Source organism: Eschrichtius robustus, chromosome 12, assembly GCF_028021215.1.
Source record: "Eschrichtius robustus isolate mEscRob2 chromosome 12, mEscRob2.pri, whole genome shotgun sequence".
Taxonomy (NCBI): Eukaryota; Metazoa; Chordata; class Mammalia; order Artiodactyla; family Eschrichtiidae; genus Eschrichtius; species Eschrichtius robustus.
In genome coordinates, this window is record NC_090835.1 from 91,879,128 (window position 1) to 91,892,907 (window position 13,780).

General features: G+C 40.4%; 1 protein-coding gene across 4 annotated transcripts in view; it reads right to left on the bottom strand.

Moving 5' to 3' along the window:
* The window catches only part of CDKAL1 (CDK5 regulatory subunit associated protein 1 like 1), a 650,586-nt gene that overhangs the window by 33,066 nt on the left and 603,740 nt on the right, over nucleotides 1-13,780 (bottom strand). For all 4 annotated transcript variants that reach the window (XM_068557565.1, XM_068557566.1, XM_068557568.1 and 1 more), the window contains 2 exons: nucleotides 3,718-3,801; nucleotides 563-727 (listed from right to left, as the gene is read on the bottom strand). In XM_068557565.1, the coding sequence (XP_068413666.1) occupies nucleotides 563-727; nucleotides 3,718-3,801 (249 nt within the window). The remainder of the gene's footprint in view (nucleotides 1-562; nucleotides 728-3,717; nucleotides 3,802-13,780) is intronic.

A 13,780-nucleotide genomic window follows, 5' to 3' on the forward strand; every position in this document is an offset into this window, starting at 1 on the left:
ACAGCCGTATTTACCAAGGTATAAAATAGGGGTCAGGTTACTTTTTTATAGAAAGAAAAAAATGTTTAATTTTCACTCCACATTACTCAAGCAGATATTCAGCTAACACCCTAGAGAAAGGCACCATAACCACATATACTGACATGGTTTAATGCCTGTTTAACTGTATGTAGGTTTTTACTATATTACAAACAGCTTTGCAAAGCACAAAAATTATCCTTTCCTTACCCCCTTCCACTCAGGACCTACTGACACAGAAACATACTGGATCAGATCATCTTCCGTGTTAAATCTTTCACCTGAAAATAATGGCTTTTGCCCTCTGTTTCTAGCCTAGAAGCAGAAACAGCTTATTCCCTTCACAGGCAGAGAAGCAAAGCTATAGGCATCAGCATAAATGCATCTTTCTAATTCAGATTTCAATCTGTCAGAAAGGATTAAAGCCTCGTGCATACATAAAAAGGGTACTATAAATGATAACAGAAACATGGTGGGAAATCACTGTGCTTCCAGAGCTGCTGTTTTACTAGCAGGGTAGAAAGGAAAAGCATCTTCTACTCACCTCTGTTAAACCTGAGATTTCTCCTTTTGCTAATGGTTTGCTGATGGATGGCGTGTATACTTTGGCATCTGAAACTGGCTGCCCTTTCATAAAATGTTTTCCTGATTCATAAACGTTCACTTCGACCATTTTCCCCATGAATGTGGGGTTCTTTGGCACTAAAACCTTAAAACAAATTAGAGAAGCCTTAATTTTTAAAAATAAAATGTTATCTTAGGACAGTTTTAGACTTACAGAATTATTAAGATAGCACAGAGAGTTCGTATACCCCAGACGCAGTGTCCCTCTTATTAACGTCTTATGTTGGTATGATACATGTGTCACAATTAATGAGCCAATATTGGTGTATTACTATTAACTAAAGTCCACACTTTATTCAGAGTTCCTCACTTGTCCCTTAATGTCCTTTTTCTCTTTGGGGATCCCTTCCTAAGTGGGCTCTATCTTCCAGATGCTCAAGGACCTGGGGATCTCGCAGGAAGGGGAGGCATTTCTGGGAGGGGTAAGGGGCTACAGACAGCGCTCTCTCCTTGTGGGATGCCTGTGGTCCTAGGGCACGTGGAAGGCAGGCCTGGAACCGCCCGAGGCATCAGCCAGTCACTCTTGGACAGGCCTTTGATACCCTGCTCTTGGCTGTCCCAGGCAATGAAGAAAACTGGGACAACACCGATGAAAGCCTTATACTTTTAATACCTTCCAAGTTCGCTGTCAGAGTCAGGATTTGAGCAGCCACTTCAAATAAAGGCCCGCATGTTTGGGTACATATGTGTGTGTGCAAGTGCACATGTGTGTGTGTGTTTTGGGGGAAGAGGAAGAACATTTCAAAGCCACCTTTTCAATATTCCAAACCTTGGTGTTTGGAGCTAAATGACTCCTTTAACTGATGGCTGTCATTCATTTCTTTCGCTCTGTTATGAAAAGCGTGTATTTGTTAGTTCTACCTCCACGTAGAAGCAGGCCTCTGAAGGGTACTTTGGCTGGCTCACCGGAAACTGTCAGATGGTCCCTTTCCACTAGAGATTACTGACGGAGGTACTTGTTTACCTCGAGCAAATGTTTCCCCTCCTCTTGGACTTACAGGTAGTTTGTATGTATTATGTCTCCCTCACACTTCTATTTCAGTACTTGAGCTACTTGCCAATCTTTTCAAGTCATAATCCAAAATAAATAGACTAATTCTAATCCAGCAATACTTTGATATCTAGATACAATCTTCTGGAAGTCATCTTTTTTTAGAAAAATAATTCCCATGAAATCTTTGATATGCTTGGTTGTAGAGACCAAAAAAAAAAAAAAAAAAAAAAAATCAGATGAGAGCCAGAAGTTCCACAGCCAATTTCTCCGAGAGGCAGAAATGGATCTTGGTCTTTCTGAGTTTGATTTTTTATGGCCACTGAGTACACTGCTTCATCAAAGTATAGGAAGAAAAGCCACCTGGGTGGTGGATTACTCATGGCAAGCAAATGGACTAAAAGAGCTTTAGTATCAGGATATGAAAGCCCTTTTAAATCAGTTTTTATAACACAAGAAAATCTCTAGAGCAAACTATCCCTGGGAGATCTGGTACTATTCTCGGGGAAAATAACTCTCCTTGATCTGCTGCCTTGATCTGAATGAAGGGCTCAGTGTTTTTTTCCCTCCGGTTTTAATAATTGGAAAAAGCTCGACTGCTTTAAATTGGAGGAAACAGCTAATGAGGCATGCCATCGCCTTTAAAATGAAGGGGAAAAAAGTTCCCTGTTGAGGCGAAAACCCAGATGGCAAGAGAAAGGAGAGGAAAGAGGCAACCAAAATACAATCAAGCTCCTCCCGAGGGCTGAGCAGAAGTTTGGCCTGAATAGGAAAATGGTCCTCTGGAGTCAATTACTGAGGTGGAAAACGGAGAAGACAGACTCAGCTCAAACATGCAGTGTTCGGAATCCATCCTCAACTGTAGTCTCTACTGGGGACCGAGCAGGGCACCTTCAGTCTGGGCCATGAAAAGCTCCCCCGCTTTCCCTGAGGACCCAGTTCCCAGTCTGAGATGATTCCACGTGGACCATCCACGCTGGAGGCCCCTCCGGCTCCTGCTTCCCTGCTTTCTAACATGGGCGGTCGGCTTCCCTTGCCCATCCCTTACGTGACTTGCCCAGGCTGGCCTGAGGAGCCTTCCCAAGCCATGACCCACAGAAAAAACTTTCACTTGTCATTTGATGAGAGTAGGAAAAGAAAAAGAAAAGTAGGAAAACTCACTTGATATTAAGAAAAGCGAGTATGATCCAGGGATGACCCACGCCTGGAAACCCGTAGGATTTCACCCTGTGCCCTTATGAGAGTCTCTAACCTGGAGGGGCATATGACACCTCCTCCTTGGCCCCTTCCCAGGGTCCACGGCCCCTGAAGGAGGCACTGTTTTCTTCAATCTCTTTTGAATTGCTTTACCACCTGGGGTAGTGGAATCCCAAATGCTGAAATAGAAGTCTGGCTGCTGGTGGGGCAAAGCACGCTACTTTAACGGGCAGGGAGTGGGGAGCCCTTTGGGTTGGCCTCGAACGAAACTCTCATAGTGAAGTTGGTTTGATCCTTACGCTGGTCTCCAGAGTTGTTCACACGACTTGAGTTGAGTCCAACGAACAGACTCTTTTCCCTTTGCCCCCAGCGTTTTTTATCAATGTGGAAGTTAAAAAAACCAAAAAACCCCAAAAAACAACACCTGAAACTAAACAAAACTAAAAAAGCCGACCAACAGACCAACCAATCAAAAGCCTGTGTGAGTGCTGTGACAGGGACAGGAAATCCCTGCCCTTCCAGGCTGATGTCGCCGGTACAGACATCCTTCCTGTCTTCTGGACAGAACTTTCCCCTCCACGTTGCCAGGCTGTGGGGATTTTGGCAGTGAGAATTGCCTGTTCCAAACTCCGCAAAGCCAGAGGCTGGTCCTGTCAAAGATGAATGAGGACTAAAACACACTTATTCCTTTGTATAGAATGTTTTGGAGATTAAGCCACAAAGATAAGCCCCACGTTAGCCTGGTTGGCTTGATGCTATAAAATAGCCTTCTTGCGACAAGATTCTACACCTCCCCCCTGCTTTAAGTCTCTTTTGCTTAAATTGATTTACTTTTAGAAGTCTTTCTCATTTTGGAGAAACCCTAAGAACATGGGATTATCTCTTACCTGCTCATAGAATCGATTGTGTGCAACATAAAACTTGGAATCAAAAGATTCTTCTGTGACTAACACTTTTTGTCTCTCACCAATCTGTGGAGAGAAGGGGAGAAAAACAGGAGAGATCAGGGCAAACACCTGAGAATCCAAAATAAATGCCAACCCAAATAGTTATGGACCAGTAAGTCGTGTCTTCATGAATTTAAAGTAGACTCCAGATTGCTAGCTACTTAACAGCCAATACAAGAATCACTGATTCAAATTTCCAGAAAGACATTATTATCTACGTAGTAATATAAAATTAGTGTAGAACAAAATCTTATTTTCTTACAGAACTATGAAACAAAACTTGATCTTATTTCCTTCTTCAACATAAGTTAGATAATTAAGGCTTCTAAGACATACAAAAATCTTCTAAATATCACTTTGTTTTTCTTGAAACAAAGTTGCAAAACAAGCCAGAACAAGCTGCTTCTAATCCAAATTCATGAAAATATTTTGGCAATATGAAAGTGGTAATAAACATTAATTTGAGTTATGAGGGATGTAACACTAAAGAAAATACCTTAAAAACTAGTCATTAAGTCCCTGTACCTAAACATTTCTCACGTTACATGCAATTCTGAAATTACTGATTAATTCAGTTATTTACTTGTTATATACGTTTTCTCTGTCATGGGCAACTGTCTCTTTTTTGTTGCAGGCATGACCCCATATTCATTTTATTTTTTTAAGAGAAAGACAGCAAAAATAGGGGACTGTTAATTCTCTACAGGATCTATATTTACGACCTAAGCATGCATTTTTAATAACCAAGAAGTTAAATCAGCCAAAACGTTGGTTAAAGCAATGTGACCATTTCAAAATAGTCTACTATTTCCAACTTCATTCTACTGTGAAATGCAACATTTAAAGTATCATTACTTTTTTTTTTTTTTTTTTTTTTACAACATGGTCAAAATGTCTGATTTAGCAAACCAGCTGTATTGGATAATTGTGCCTGGAATCATTTTTGCCATTGCTACTTGATAAATACAACCCTCTATGTTAAAGCACATTGGCAAGATTTTTTAAACGAAATCCCTATTCTCATATGTAGGGACTTGTCACCATGTTCAGGCAGTTACCACTCAGGAAACATAAACACAGCTGCACTAAATAGACCACCTAACAAAAAGAAAAAAACAAGAACACCAAACTCTTCTGTCCATTATACAATGCCAATACCTAAAAACACCATAATTTGCTCTTTTTCACTCTCTCATTCAAATGCAGCCCCCTTAGCCGAAGGTTGTAAGGTTTCTAGGATACTTATCAAACACTTAACTTAGTTCACTCCTTGAAAACCAGTGAAAAGTTCCCGCACTATTGTCTCTTTTAAAGATCGAGGAGAAACAAAAGAACGACTCCCAGCTTCTACTTTGAGCTTTAATGGTCCTGTTTATTAAAAAAGACTGATGAATATTGGGTTTCACTGAAGTATATTCTACTGGAAGGAAACTTAGAATGTTTGCACACATTTCACAGTGTGAGTTGCTTATAACTTAAGATAAGTATCTGTCAATGGTTCTTAAGGAAATCTGCAATTACACTTCATCTAACATTAAGTTTTCAGGAAATTAACAACAATACGAGAGAGCAGAGCCACTGAAAACGTATGCCGCTTCTTTCCTCTTGTTGGAATTAACGTGGACAGTGTAGTAATCATTTTTGGGCTATTCCATTTTATCTGGAGAGAATAACGATGACAGTAATATATACATATTGAGTTAGAAAGACTTGCTATGTTTATACAGTAGAGGGCAGGGCTTTCGATCAACCATCAGAGAACTATTTGTATGTGAGTATTTAACTATTATTTGCCAAAGGGATTCAGGAAAATTGCTACGGGCAGTAATTTATAGTGGCAAACACCTCTCCAATCACCCTTTTGGTCCCCTCAACTATGGATTCTGTCTCATTGGTGAGGCTCTTAAAGTCCCCCAGAGGCTACTGAGCAAAAATGAACATAAGCAAGATAGGACTTTGATGAAAAACTGACGCAGTCTATCCCCAACCCCTAAAAAATCCAACAAAAACAAATAATAAATGTTCTACACAGTACTTTTTTTTAAGAAAGAAGTTGCAATGAAGTGAATTATCAAATATGACCTTTAAGAGAATCAACTGTTTCAAATAACCTTAAGAACAACAAGGAAGTTAAGGAAGGGGGGGGGGCGGGTTTCAGCTGGAACTCTGGAAGAGGCAACTTTGCCTTGGTGACAATAAGGAAACTTACGGGCCAAACGTATTATTAGCCTCAAATGTTTTTTCAAATGAGCCACCTCCTTACTCTCGAATTGTTTTCTCCCCAGCCCCACACGATAACCCAGTATGGTTAAAGACCACATAACAAGATTTAGGATAATCATCCTGATTTACCTAAGAATGCCCCTGCTATCCAGCAAGGAAGTCCTGTTCTCAGAGGAAAAAGCAGGACTTCAGGAGAAAAAGGGCAACAGTTACCCTTAGGCCACTAGGACTACAGCCACCCAGCTTTCTCTTATGCTAAAGGCAGAGCTAATCCACTAAAGCAGGGGTCCCCAACCCCTGGGCCACGGACAGGGTCGCAGAGCAGGAGGTGAGCGGCGGGCGAGTGAGTGAAGCTTCACGTGCTGCTCCCCATCGCTCGCATTACAGCCCCCCAATCCGTGAAAAACTGTCTTTCACAAAACTGGTCCCTGGTGCCAAAAAGGCTGGGGACCACTGCCCTAGAGGGACCAGTTTGTCTTAGAGAACGATGGGTGTACACTGTGTCTTCTCTGAGATTCTGCAACATCTACTCTCTGCTGACATGCTGATATTCTGCCGAGAAGGCGGCTTCCTGGGCTACTCACCATCCCTGTCCGAACCTTCCCTAACAGCTGGAACCTCTGGCAGGAAGGCAAGGTTACATCGCTGGCTTAAGACAAGCCCTTTGAAGAGGAAGTTAACAACAAGACTGCTTGAGTAATTTAAAAAATGAACAGACTCCTGAGTTTATAGAATATTTGTATACATACACACACACACACACACACATATATTTTGAGAATGTAGAGGAGGTTGAAAACAATGGTTTCCATAAACTTTGTGACTGGTAGCACAATGCGGCTGTTCAGCAGGGATGATTAAGATGCAAGTGGAACTGTAAACCCAAAGAATGGTCGGTCGGTCTGGAGGGTGATTTTAAGATAACTGGAACTTTCAAGGACAGGAAGAAAGGGGGAAGTTATTTGGAGGGAGAAGGAATGGTCAGAAGCAGGAATGCACAGTTCTAGCAGAGCCCAGGGGAGAGGAAGAGGAAGAAGGTTTATTCAAAACCATCAAATGCCACATATTCGAACTGGACAGTAGGGTGAGAGGACATGGGTCTGGGTAGATTATTTTTAAGGTAAAAGAGATTTGGCTACATTTTGGGACTCTGCTTTCCTCATAGAAAAAAATGAGAGTTTGGAAGAAGTGACGTGGAGCTGGGGAGAGGTGAGCAGGGCTGAAGAGGAAGTAGATTCTGATTTTTAGAGGACCTTTCAGTTCCAAAATTCTCAGTCGTCATTCATGGTAGATTTGGTCTGCTCACAAGGTTTCAGATGAAGGAAATATGTACTCTAAATCCAGGCTGTCTCTTTTTTCACAGTAACTGTATGCTTAGAGCCCTCTGCAAATTACAGGTACTTTCTTGCTGCACTTAAAGTAACAACGTGATCTTAATACCCACCAAGAAACATTTACAGAGTCTTTCATAAAGCTATTCAGTGACCTGAACCCCGAAGAATCCTGTCAAAATCTTCCCAACAAAGCCCTTTTTAAAATAACCTCTTTTCCTTCTAATTTTCTTTACAGGTATATAATTTATAGCTGATTAAATAAAATGCTTCTTTAATTTCTAGAGCATTTTAGAGTTTAAGAACTAGGGCTGGGGGACTTCCCTGGTGGCGCAGTGGTTAAGAATCCACCTGCCAATGCAGGGGACACAGGTTCAATCCCTGATCCAGGAAGATCCCACATGCCACAGAGCAACTAAGCCCATGCACCACAACTACTGAGCCTGCATTCTAGAACCCGTGAGCCACAACTACTGAGCCCGCGTGTCTAGAGCTCGTGCTCCGCAGCAAAAGAAGCCACCGCAATGAGAAGCTCGCGCACCACAACGAAAGTAGCCCCCGCTCACCACAACTAGAGAAAGCCGTGAGCAGCAACGAAGACCCAACGCAGCCAAAAATAAATAAATAAATAAATGTATTAAAAAAAAAAAAAAAAAGGGTTTCCCTGGTGGCGCAATGGTTGAGAATCTGCCTGCCAATGTAGGGCACACGGGTTCGAGCCCCGGTCTGGGAAGATCCCACATGCCGCGGAGCAACTACGCCCGTGAGCCACAACTACTGAGCCTGCGCGTCTGGAGCCTGTGCTCCGCAACAAGAGAGGCCGCGATAGTGAGAGGCCCGCGCACCGCGATGAAGAGTGGCCCCCGCTCGCCGCAACTAGAGAAAACCCTCGCACAGAAACGAAGACCCAGCACAGCCATAAATAAATAAATAAAATAAAATAAAAAAAAAAATAAAAAAAAAAAGAACTAGGGCTGGGAATACAACCCCCTGCACTTCTATGGGAAACTCAATTTCCATTTACAAAGTTTGACTTTCAGGACATTTGTCAGGACTTTTCAAAGTGGCTGTCAGTCCTGGTACCTACTGTAACAACCTAGATGTACTTTGTAATTTATTCATCAGATGTCAGTGAAGACAGTGGCTTTTCCAAGGACGTGCAGAACTTCACTTAGTACATTTTAACCTGACTTCATAAATACATTTTATGAAAAATGAACTATAGAAATAGTCTTGTAAAAGCCTTCCCTCCATTTCACAGATTGGGTCACTGAAGGAAGAGAAGGTACAGAAAAAGTCCACAGGTTCCTGCATTACCGCTGATCTCACAGAGGTGATGGGAACTACGGCTTCCACCATGAAAGGAGTGTAGTAGAACTTTCTAGGCTTTGTTGAAAAGATATGAGAAAAGCTCTTATGCTTTTTTTTTTTTTTTTTAAACCACAAAGGGAGAAAAGAAAGACCCTATTCCCCTAAATAGACAAAGAAGGTAAGAACATGAAGGGGGCTTAGTAATCTCTGATTTCACAGAGAGGAAACAGGTCCAGCAAGATGCGGTGATTTGCACAGTGGCAGAAAGAAGTCTTGGAAGCATTCCTGCTACTTGATGTCTCCTATTTAATTGCTAGCTGCAGAAAACGTACAACATCATGGCTCTGATTCTGCAGTGCATGGCTTTTCCTTGAGCAGAGAAACATCTGTGACAAACAAAAAGCAATGTTTTTTTAAAATTCAATTTGGGGGTAGATTTTACAGTACATTACATAATCAGCTGGCTGTGTTATTTGTGTCACATCTATGCTTCAAATTTCCCGAGTGCCTGAAGTGGTGAGAAACATCACTTCTAACCATATGGCCAGATAACACACAGAAAACACACACTTGCATTAAAAAAGCAGTGGTTTCCAACAGAATTTGGTTGCTGAATGAATGTTCATTCAAGCACATTCTATTTCTCCATTTGTCCTAAAACAAACAATACTCTGTATGGCTATTTAAGGATTTAAAGAGAGAAACTAAAAAGAATTGCTTCAAGACAGGCAGACAATACTGAAATTTAACAAAGACATTAAGAGTACTTGGGCTTTTACCTTTAACCCAGTAAGAAATGTTACTTGTATAAGTATTCCTTGAACTAGAAGAAGCAAAGAGTTTCTTTTAAACCCATATATGGCTTTAAAGTATAAATTTTATGTAAATCTTACTTTTAACTAGTTTTTTTTTTTTTTTTCCCCTTCTTCTCACTTTTGTTTTACTTAAACAGAAAGCCTGAGGTGTGGCTTTAGAAAATAACTGCAATTCACTTTCTACTCTGAAGGGTTAGGTTAGAGAGATTTTAATTAATTCAATATAACCACTCAGAGTTTCCAAAAAACATTCACAAAGGACAGATATATATTAGAAGACCTGTGTCAGAGAAATATTTATTTCTTGAAAACAGTTATAAGAAGGTAGAGGAATTATTTTGCTTCCCCTGAAAAGTTTCTAGCAATTAATTTTTCTGTCCAATTGCCTTAGGTGGAAAAATACAGATTTAAAACACACATATCAAAAGCTCTCATAATTATTTACAGCACATTCCTAATAAACTTAAATTTTATCTATGTTTATCCTATACAGTATTCTCTGACATGCTACTTCTGCAGCTAAGTTTTTTTTTTTTTTTTTTTATTGTAGATAATAAAATACAATTTTTCTACCTGACTGGTTTCTGAATGCATGACTCTGGGAAATGTCAAATGTCTTTCTTTACCTCCAGTCAAATTAGTTTTTTTTTTTTTTTTCCCCTAAGCTGCCTGGAACATGTTAAACACAAGGCTGTGACCTTAAACTCTGAAATAATATTTCTAGTGTCTGTGCAAAAGCCTGCCCTCACATACACCTTTAGACTAATTACTGCAGTGTAATGTTGCCAGTGAACCACTGTAATTACACTTGGAGAAAAGTATGGTCTTGTTCTTTCCTAGCTAATGAAAATGATAACCTTTCCATTTTGATTCATCATTCACAACAGGCAGAACATGCGAGGCTGGGTCTCCACGGTATACAGTAATTTTCCTGACTGTTTATGCACACTTCTGTTTTCTGGCCCTGCAGAGGCTGGAATTAAAGAAGCAGGCATACTTAACGCTAAAAACAGTCAACAGTAATAATAGCAATACATTAAAATTTAATATCATCCTTACTCCACAACACCATTCTATAATAATGAAATAGGGCCATGACACAGGAATGTGTGTCAAAAATGATGATAGCATAGAAAACAAGCAATGAGCCTCTAAGTCCATCGTATTCAAAATGCTTGCCATCAGTTTACTGGTCTACTTAAGGATTCCTGAGAGAAGATGTGGGACAGTTCATTGTGAAAGGGGCTGGACTTGTATCCGACTCTTAAACAATGACAGGAAATACATTCTACTAGATTTTTAAAAAAACACTATCCTGTGTGTGAAGAAACACATATTCTTTAGCTATAATTATTATTAGAATTAAACGTGTTCAAAAGGGAAAGAATGTTCCTTTGAGGTAGAATATCCATACCTCTAAAGTGTTTATGTTTATCTAGTAGTTGCCATGAGTATCTTAGTGGCTTTATTATTCCTTCTTCACATTTCAGAAATAACCTAAACACCAAAGAAAAACTGAAAAACAATTTGGCTTTTTGAAAGTCCTTCCTCCCAAAGCAATGATGAAAGTTACAAAGACCAGACCCAAGGTGGTTCTGTTGAATCAAATCAGACTGCGAAATTTCTTCTAACAATGGCCCTTGTGCTTTTGTCTTCAATTGTTGGCTGGTTTCCTTCTAGCCATGTGCCCACCCCAGTAAGAGAAAGGCAACCCAAGGGAGGCTCTTCCCAGTTGGAGGCAAATGCCATTCTTAATAACAAAGCCATTTGCTTCTGCTGGTTGACAGCCAACGATAACAGTACAGTAACAGTGCTTTACTGATCTGGTAAAAGTCATTCTAGACAGCAAATACGTACATGACAAATGCTGACCTGATCCCTTTGCAGCATTAGAGATCTGTACCTGAGAGCTGACTGAACTTCCAATTTGAAAACCAGCCACGTTTTAATTACCTGCCTGTACATTTTTGGTATTCTAGAACATTCTCTTGACAAACTCAAACAAGTTGCCTTTCCTTATCACAGACTCGGCACAAGTATGTTACCTCTATTTTTTCCCAGACTAGGCAAGCTCTATAATGCCCAGGCAGTATAGGAAACTGCTCAACATCTAAAACTACCAAAAGCCCTAAAACCAGATGTTGCCAGTAATATCTATTCATGAGGTCTTGTTAATGGGATGACCAAGTGGGGCCAATATGGGATATGTATGTGGAACCCTTTTTTTAATTAAAATTTCAATTCCAAGATTGAACAATTATCTCCATTTGCTTCTACCTTCCTGATCTTTTCCCATTGGTCCCTATCAGTCATTACTCAGCAAGTCTGGGCCAATTTTCTTTGATGAGCTTTTCACATAGGCACGAAGGTGACCATCCTTGTGTCTTAGAACTATTGAACAGGCTACCTTCTTGGAAAGTGTCTTTAGAATTTTCACTGATGACACAATAAATAATCCAAATTACAAACTCAGACAGGCAGTTGAGTTTTAGAGAGAGATTTAGTGTTCATGTAATCTAGTAATGTGCAGTAATTACTTGCCAACTCACCTCACAGTTGCCCAAAGCCCTCATTCCAAAAGCACTGAGCACCAGGCACCTTCAGTCTCCTATGCTACCAAATACTCTATCAAAACAGTACAAGACTCGGAAGAATTCAAAGAAAGATTCAGACATTTGGAGAGAAAAGGTGTGGGTGTGGTATACAGGACACCTAATTTTCTTTGGGGGGAAAGAAGGCTTCTTTTCAAATACTAATTTATAGAAGAAGATGGACAGGTTCTAGCGTACTCAGGCTCTAAATGTGAATTTTTTGAATTATGAATTCAGAGCTGTGTGGGTGGTGGAATTAAAAGATCATTTAGTTCAAAGGCTTCCCTGATAGCACAGTGGTTAAGAATACGCCTGCCAATGCAGGGGACACAGGTTCGTGCCCTGGTCTGGGAAGATCCCACACGCCGCGGAGCAACTAAGCCCGTGCGCCACAACTACTGAGCCTGCGCTCCAGAGTCCGCGTGCCACGACTACTGAAGCCTGCACGCCTAGAGCCCGAGCTCTGCAACAAGAGAAGCCACCGCAATGAGAAGCCCGCGCACTGCAACGAAGAGTAGCCCCTGCTCGCCGCAACTAGAGAAAGCCGTGCGCAGCAACGAAGACCCATAACTTTAAAAATGGATTTTATCCTGACAGTTGCTTTTAGGCATGTGGTAAATTAATGAATTAATCTAAAGCTGCACCATCCAGTACAGTGGCCACCAGCCACAAGTGGCTGTGGAGCACCTGAAACATGGCAAATCCAAATTGAGATGTGCTGTGAAACACACACCAGTGTAAAAAACTTAACCAGATTTCAAAAACTTAACATAAATAAGAGTATAAACTAGCTCATTACTTTTATATTGATTACACGCATGTTGAAATTGTAAAAATTAATCAACAGAACCTCAATGAAACCTCAATGAAATTAGAGTCGGGAGGCCAGAAGGGGAAGTCCTGTGTTTTATGAGGATTGCAGAGCCCAACAGGAAGAAAGACTTTCTCTTCTTTCCTGGCAAGAGCTCTGCTAATGAGAGACCAAAACAACTCAGCCAATGAAAAGTCACAATAGTGCTTTGAACTCTCAATTCCTCCAGTGAACTCTCCGCTTACTATACTCATCCCAAGTTCCTTTTCCCCTCTTTAAAAGAGTTCTCCTCTCCTTGCTGTGTGGGGACTTGCATGTGGCTCACTGTGGTTGTAGACCCCAAACTGCAATTCTCTGTTGATCCGTCATAAACCCATTTTTATTGGAGAAACAAATGGCAGCCTATTTCTTGTAGGTCAACAAAATGATGATATTTCTGATATATAAATAAAATATATATTAAAATTAATTTCCCCTGTTTTTTACTTTTTTTAGCATAGCTACCAGAAAATTTAAAATAACATCTGTGGTTCATTTCCACTGGACAGCACTGCCCTAAAACATTATTAGGTAGTTTAAAAAAATTTAACAGAAATCCCCCCTGTCACTATTTTAAGGACCAGATTGATCATTTAAAATTTTTTTTTTAAACTCACCACAAATACCCTTAAATTTGCACTAATCATGTAAATGAAATGCTTTAATTTTAGGAAAGAATGCATACATATCTATAAATTGTTAAAGGCAGAAATTTTGAACTGCTGAAGTTCTCTTTTTGACCTTTAAATTAATCTTGTTTTCATTTTTCTGGTCGACCCTAGCCTCTCCAAAAGCTTAAGGCATGATCAACTTGCTTATTGTTTTTCGGGGAATCAGGCAACCAAAGAGAGGCCATCTAAATTTCCCAATCTGTCATTTCCC